The following is a 7,347-nucleotide window of genomic DNA, read 5'->3' on the forward strand; positions in this document are numbered from 1 at the left end:
CTTGCCCTGGCCTGGCGTACGCAGAAATTCGTACAAGAGCACTACAGTGTATCAAACAATGAACTAAAATATTGCCTTCGTTTACTCTAATAAACACCACGCACACATTTATTCCGCGATGAATCTTATTCTGTTAGAACCCTATTGATCCATTTATAATTGCATTACACAGTATAGTTCCTGGAGCGGAGGCACACGTTGCCGTCAGATCACATGTCAGAGCGACGCTACAAAAGAAGAGACTACAGAGCGGACGGATACACGGGGCGGAACCACGAGTCTATATAAAGGGGCGGTAAATCGCCCGCCACGTCAGTCTGCAGCTTGGAATGAAAGAGGGAACGTAGTTTGCTGTCGCTGGGTCTTTTTTGTTAACTAAATACTAAGGTTTGAGGACGCGACGCTTCTGCTGTAGCAGGTTCCAACAGTGATTTCTTCAGTCCGGCGCCGCAATAACCAGCGGACAGCCATGGCGCTATAGCGGCAGCACAGGCCTGCGGCTCCCCTCTCCCCCGGCCATAGCGAGGCAGCAGCTCCCAGCGGCGCCCGCAGCACCAGGCAACGGCACAGCCATGGCGTAAGTATCCCTACTGGGTCATGTACTACATGGCGAGGTGTTAAGTGTGTGTGTGTGGGGGGTGGGAAATTGCTTGAAATGCAGGAGTATTAATATAAAACGGGGCAGGAAGGAATGTCTGGGGTAATGTAGCGGTAGATCGAACGTAAATGTTCTTATGTGTCTTGCCATGTGGCTCTTGTCCTTGGCAGACTCGACTCTGGCGCCCCCTAGGGTACGATGTATGTACAGCAGGTAGACAATAGCTATCAGCCATATTGTGCGGCTGCTGGAGTGACAATTATCAGTATATACATCTCATTCATTAGGGCCACAAAGGGACCTTTGGGTTTTCTTACAAATGCAGATTTCCTGAACTTGCATCTTGTGTTTACGGTTTAAATTATTGAAGCTATTAACTTGCTGCTTTTGTAACCTGGGTGGTGTCCATAGGGTTAAACGAATTCCACTAGGAATTGTAGCTATTGCCTTAATCAGTTTGTTGAATGGGGGACTCTCTAAAATGTTTCAATGTCACAGTGGGTTTGATCTCCTTTAGTGGTATTTCTAGCTCCTGTGTGGCTTGGGAATTCTTAATGGGTGTGCTTTGAAATGAGACTCTCCCCAGGCAGATTTAGACTTGCTCTCTAGAGACAGCTGTTTCCCTTGTATGCATAGGGGAATCTCTCATAACAGCGCTCCAGATGGCATTGAAAATTAGTAATGTATTTTCAGTTAGTGTTGTGCTTAACAATAAAATGTAGCATTCAACAATGATCTTATGTGAGGAAGGTGACTTCATTTGTTTAGGACATGGTTTGGATGGTTTAGCAATTTGTATTTAAAGGGGTTTGATGCTAAAATGGCATCCATACCAGGGTGGAGAACAAACCAGATGGTTAACTTGTGAAATGGCTGCTGATCAGCTTTGTGAATCACCGGGTGTGGGTGGGGCCGGAGGGAAGGTGCCCATATTTGGTCATGAGGGAAGAGAAGACTAGAATATAATACTGCTCTTGTGAAGAAGCATTGTGAAGAACAAGCATGTTTTTCTTAATAATGTTCTTAATATTTGCTTTTATTATGCAGGCTTCTCCAGGCATCCCACAGCAGCATTGCTGTATACGAGGAAGAAAGCTCAAAATTGTCATCACCAGTCGAATTCGTGATCCTACAGAAAGATGAGTTTGTTAAGCGACGAGATGCTGTTGGGGGACCTTCTGTCCCCCTTCAACCAGTCGTTTTTGGCGGCTGAAAAGAGTTTGGGTCTCTTGGAGGATGAATTTGAGGTGCCCGGGTACCTCCTATCGCAAGGGTTCTCCAGCGACAAGGCTAAGGATGGCGTCTCTGACCTGCTGCCTTATGTTGAATCTTTAGGCAGTTTTCATGGTAAGTAAACTGGCTTTCAAAGGGTTCAGTCTCTCTTCTGTATAATAGAATATTCATGTATTTTGCTTGAAGCACCTCTTTGCAGCCACATTACTGGAATAGATTTGTTAAAATATTTGTTCAATGGCTAATGGGCATTTTAAGTGGAAAGATTGTAAAACTTAGCTTATGAGATGATAGAAATTTGTTGCTTTGCTTTCTGAGCCTTCTTTGTTCTTTATTAGGGGACGCCTTCTCCGGCATGGATTGGATGGTGGAAAAGATGGATCTGAAGGAATTTGATTTAGACTCCCTGTTTGGGTTGGAAGATCTGGAATCCACTATCTCACCAGATGAGCTAACATCCACGTTGGAAGACTCATGTGATTTCCTAGAGGACCCACCTCATGCAGCAGTGATTGGCCACTTTGTGCCATCACCTGAACCTGTCTCTCTTCCAGAGTCCCCACTGGATGCTGATCAGGTTGCCCCATTTAGCCCAGATTTGACAGCCTCTCTCTCCTCTAGCCCAGACCATTCCTTCATCTTGGATGTAGGTAGTGAGGTAGATGTTGCAGAGGATGAGAAAAAGTCCTCTGCAACATATACTCTAGAGATACTTAAATGTGAGAAGGAAGATTCCTCTGATAATGATAGTGGAATCAGCATGAGCCCCTCCTACTTGGAATCCCCTCAGCAGAGTCCATCAACTGTAGAATGCTATAGTAGTCCTCAGTCCTCCCTAGAGTCCCCAGTCTCTGAGAGACCCAAACCTTATGATCTTCCCTGTAAGGATAGAGATGTGATGGCGAAGGTGAAAGTAGCTGGAGGGCAGCCCAGAGTAGACAAGAAGAAAAAGAAAATGGAGCAGAACAAAACAGCAGCCACTCGCTACAGACAGAAGAAAAGAGCAGAGCAAGAGTTAATATCTGGAGAGTGCAGAGAACTAGAGGGAAAAAATGATACCCTTAGAGAAAAAGTAGATTCGTTAACAAAAGAGATCCAGTATTTGAAAGATCTGATAGCTGAAGTCCGACAGGCCAAAAGCAAACGAGCAAAAAGTTCTTGAATAGGGAACAAAGCTGGAGCGTGTGTATGTTGTATATAGGTCACTTAAGAATGTTGTGGAATGTCTACTTAATAAATTATTTTGTAGTTACTTTTTTGTCGGATTTCTTTATTTGTGCAGTATAAATTAGCTTGGGTTTTCAAAATGAACTAAGTGGGGTTCTTTTCTATTTTCCCTTTAATACATTATAATGAAACCTTGATCTTAACCCTTTTAGTGCCAATTGCACTGGTGCCTGCATGTAAGACCATAGTGCTTGGCACCATAGATTCTTATGGCTGGTTTTAAAGCATGATGCACTCTTATTTTCATGGCTGTGTGGCATAGATCAGAGCTGTGCACAGGGTTACATTCCAAAGCCAGTTAATGTAATATTGAACACCTTTTTTTAATAGAATTGCAGTTTCTAAGTAGCAACCATGGAACATATGCAAAGTAAATGACCCTGTATGCATAAGATATGTAAAAGCAAGCAGCGCACTCCCAGTTCCTACACAAATCAAACACCCGAATAAGCTCCAAATAACACCATTCAACAGGCCAAGTTAAAAAAATATAAATTTTTGCATAATCTTTAACTTGACCTGTTAGTGTGTGATATGCCAACTTCTTGACAAATTTCTCCTTTTTCAATTTCTGCATGTAGCTGCCAAATTTATTGCTTATGGCACATGTCAAACACAAGTGTGTCTGACTGTCCAGTGTGATCAATTTCCTCACATAGTAACTAAGACTAAAATAAATTTGGGCCACAAATTAGCCTGTGTTAGATTTTGCCCCCCCTTATGTGATCGAGTTTGCCACCCCTGGCTTACAGAATGCTTTTCTATAATAGCCAGCTTCTATTTAATGCATGTTGCTCAGCTGAGTGATGTAGTATAGAAGATCCCACCTGCCAATAGGAAGTTTTATAGTATTAGTGACACTCTTGTTCAGGTTGATAATGTAAGTGAAGTTGTTTGCTGACTGGCTCTCTTGGCCTAGTCAGCAGCTTGGTAACACTTATGAGGCCCAAAAAATGGTTTCTGGCAGGTGTCTGGGTTGGACAAAACGGGAAGGTGAAATAAAGGGAGGGTTAATACTGGTGCTTTCAGGCCATGCTGGAACACAGAGCATAAGTTATATTTCTGGCTGTTTGAAAGAATTATTTTTAATGGGTGGGTCACAATAAGTACAAAATTGTGTTTTCAGGCAATTAGTGTGCGCAATGTAGTATCCCAAACACATTAGTTACAAGGAGAAGCTATACAAATGGATGGCGGCTGAGCCCACCATCTCTGCCTCAAGAAAGGCAGAAATCCCAGTGCTGCACGTGTATAACCCTTCAGCCCACCAGCATTTACATCCCCCTTCCCTGCAATCTCTGCTGCTCTACGGTGGTGTTACAGTTAACACTATATAACTATAGAGTGGTACCCCTTCCCATATGGGCCTTGACTTTTAAACTTTAGTCCTGGTCTTGAGGTACTGAGCTTTTGTACCAACTGTTTGGTAGCATGTGAAGATGCTCTGTATATTCCTGGACTGATTGGCAGGCATGGACTGCACCTCAGTGGTGATGTTACAGTGGTTTCGGGGCAAGGGTGGTTGGAGGGGACTAAAAATGAGAGATGGAGAAGTGAGACATTCCAAGGTTATAATACACCAACTGGTACCAGTATTAAAAATGTTAAATAATGCAAGAAGCTTGGCTGGTGGAATAAGAGGAGAAATATGGAGGCACTGGCATTGCTGAAACATCTGAATGAGTCACACCACTGTGCAGTAAGTACAGAAAGCCTTGTTTCAGAGTGACATGGGAAATAGGAAAGGAAGACACTATGTCAGTCATTATTTGCAGCCCAGGATAAAGGAAGATTGAAAATGAGAGGGATTAAGCCTTATTTTGAGCTGACTGCAAGTTAACTGTATGGGTATGCTATAGTCCCCCCTCACATAAGCAAGAGATTACCTATTGCTCATTTTTACCTGTCCCTTAGCTTTACACAGCCCTTTCTTTCCCACTTGGTCAAAAATGTGGGGGAAATTGGGGTGAATGTGTATGCAGATCCATTTAAACAGACTCCAATGTGTAGCATTCCTGACGAAATGTCCTGAGACAACTCATGTTTATTGGAAAGTTCTGTCTTCCCCTGGCTCCACTGCCAGCTTTTAAACTGTCCCACTCTTTCTCACAAGGTTTTTTTTTTCCATGATTTGCCTCCCCCCCACCGATACCTTGGAGCACTCACATTCACACTTTATTTCTGAGAGAAAACTAGGAATGCTGTGAAATAAATTAAAACCACAACTAAAACCTGTAAAAGGTAGTAAAGAGTTACTGCTCTGTGTTCTAGAGTGGGGGAAGGGCACACTGGGGAATTTACAGTAATCCAGTAGGCCAGTCCCACCCTGGTTGTGTTTGTGTGCTGTGCTTACGCACGCAATCGTCTTACGCACCATTATCATCTCTGGCTCTAGGAAAAACTGGCGCTGCAGCTTGTGTACAATTTTCCAAAGCACTTACTATTTAGCATTGAAATTTGTACATGTAAATTCAGGTTGCAGCACGGGTTATTTTGTGGGTCCCTGCTGTTCTGTGAAACAAAGTGGCATAATGGGTAAAAAACATGACAGATATATATATATATATATATATATATTTCAAATAGCGCTGAGTTGCTCAGTACAAATTTCCTAGAATAATTGCGCCTGCTATCAGATCAGGAGCGTGATTTTGCGCACTTCAGACAAGCAGAAAGTAAAGCATGCGCATTCATCGAAAACAGGTGCAAGTCAGTAGTGACCCCCTATTGCCATCTTCCAGGACTAGTGCAAATCTGTGCCTGTTATTTAAGGTACTTGTGTCCAAAGCCGCACAAGGGTCAGACTGGGCCACCAGGAAAAAAACCCAGTGGGACCCACTGACCCAGGCCTGATCCACACTCTCCCTCCCCTGATTGCTGCAAAAGCAAGTATAAGGTGTGCATGGGGGGGCTGGGGTTTGCAGTGGGTCAGTGAGATGGCAGTCTGCGGGGGGCCAGAGGGTGGTGTGGCAGCCCAAGTGGGCTTTACATACCTCAGTCTGACCCTGGGCCACTCCTTGCACTTGCCCTGCCAGTCTGTTCCAATAAATTGAGCAAGGTGAGCTTATTGATGCAGATTGGCAAATCCATAATGGAGAAGGACCTTGGGGTCCTTGTAGATAATAAACTTGGCTGTAGCAAGCAATGCCAGGCAGCAGCTGCAAGGGCAAACATGGTTTTGAGTTGTATCAAAAGGGGTATAGATTCACGGGAGGAGGGGGTTACTCTTACGCTTACAGAGCGCTGGTAAGGACCCATCTAGAATATGCCGTGCCGTTTTGGTCTCCAGGGCTCAAACGGGACATTATAGAATTAGCGAGGGTCCAGAGAAGGGCAACTAAGCTGGTAAAAGATATGGAACGTCTCAGTTATGAAGAAGACTGACCAAGTTAGGGTTGTTTATGGTGGCGAAGAGGCACATCTATGTATGTATATATATATATATATATATAATGAGATCATATAATATCATCTCTAATGTTTTATTTACCAGTAGGTCCTTCCAACTGACACAAAGCCACCCATTTCATTTATTAGAAAGCAGGTTCCATTTAAATATTCGGAAAGGAATTTTACTGTGAGAGCTGTGAAGTTGTGGAATTCCCTCCCCGAATCAGTTGTACTGGCCGATACATTATATAGCTTCAAGAAGGGGTTGGATGGCTTTTTAGCAAGTGAGGGAATACAGGGTTATGGGAGATAGCTCTCAGTACAAGTGAGGGAATACAGGGGTATGGGAGATAGCTCTCAGTACAAGTGAGGGAATACAGGGTTATGGGAGATAGCTCTCAGTACAAGTGAGGGAATACAGCAGGGGTCTCAAACTCGCGGCCCTCGGTACAGTATTTTGTGGCCCGCACCAACGCCTTCTCAAAAGCAATGAATGGATCACGATTTTTATTGCGATTCAAGGGATAATGCAAGGCACGGCGGGCGGGAGCTGCTGATTGCGGAAATGACGTTATGCCATCATAACAGTTATTATAGGAAGACGTTCTGTGTGCACAATTAGCTGCTAAGGAGCAAATTGTGCACACAGAACGTCTTCCCATAATAACTGTTATGATGGCATAACGTCATTTCCGCAATCAGCAGCTCCCGCCCGCCGTGCCTTGCATTATCCCTTGAAAGCCAATTTTTTGTGAAATCCCTTATGCGGCCCAGCCTGATCCTGACTTTGCCTCCTGCGGCCCCCAGGTAAATTGAGTTTGAGCCCCCTGGAATACAGGGTTATGGGAGATAGCTCTCAGTACAAGTGAGGGAATACAGGGGTATGGGAGATAGCTCTT

At 44.0% G+C, this 7,347-nt stretch overlaps 1 protein-coding gene across 1 annotated transcript; it reads left to right on the forward strand.

Annotated features, from left to right (window-relative positions):
* Positions 1-323: 323 nt before the first annotated feature.
* On the forward strand, positions 324-3,083 carry atf4 (activating transcription factor 4). The gene is given in 3 exon segments (NM_001004785.1): positions 324-577; positions 1,646-1,945; positions 2,170-3,083. Coding segments are annotated over 2 exon segments (1,011 nt in total). The 5' UTR covers positions 324-577; positions 1,646-1,758; the 3' UTR covers positions 2,994-3,083.
* Positions 3,084-7,347: the final 4,264 nt, after the last annotated feature.

Source organism: Xenopus tropicalis, chromosome 4, assembly GCF_000004195.4.
Source record: "Xenopus tropicalis strain Nigerian chromosome 4, UCB_Xtro_10.0, whole genome shotgun sequence".
Classification (NCBI taxonomy): Eukaryota; Metazoa; Chordata; class Amphibia; order Anura; family Pipidae; genus Xenopus; species Xenopus tropicalis.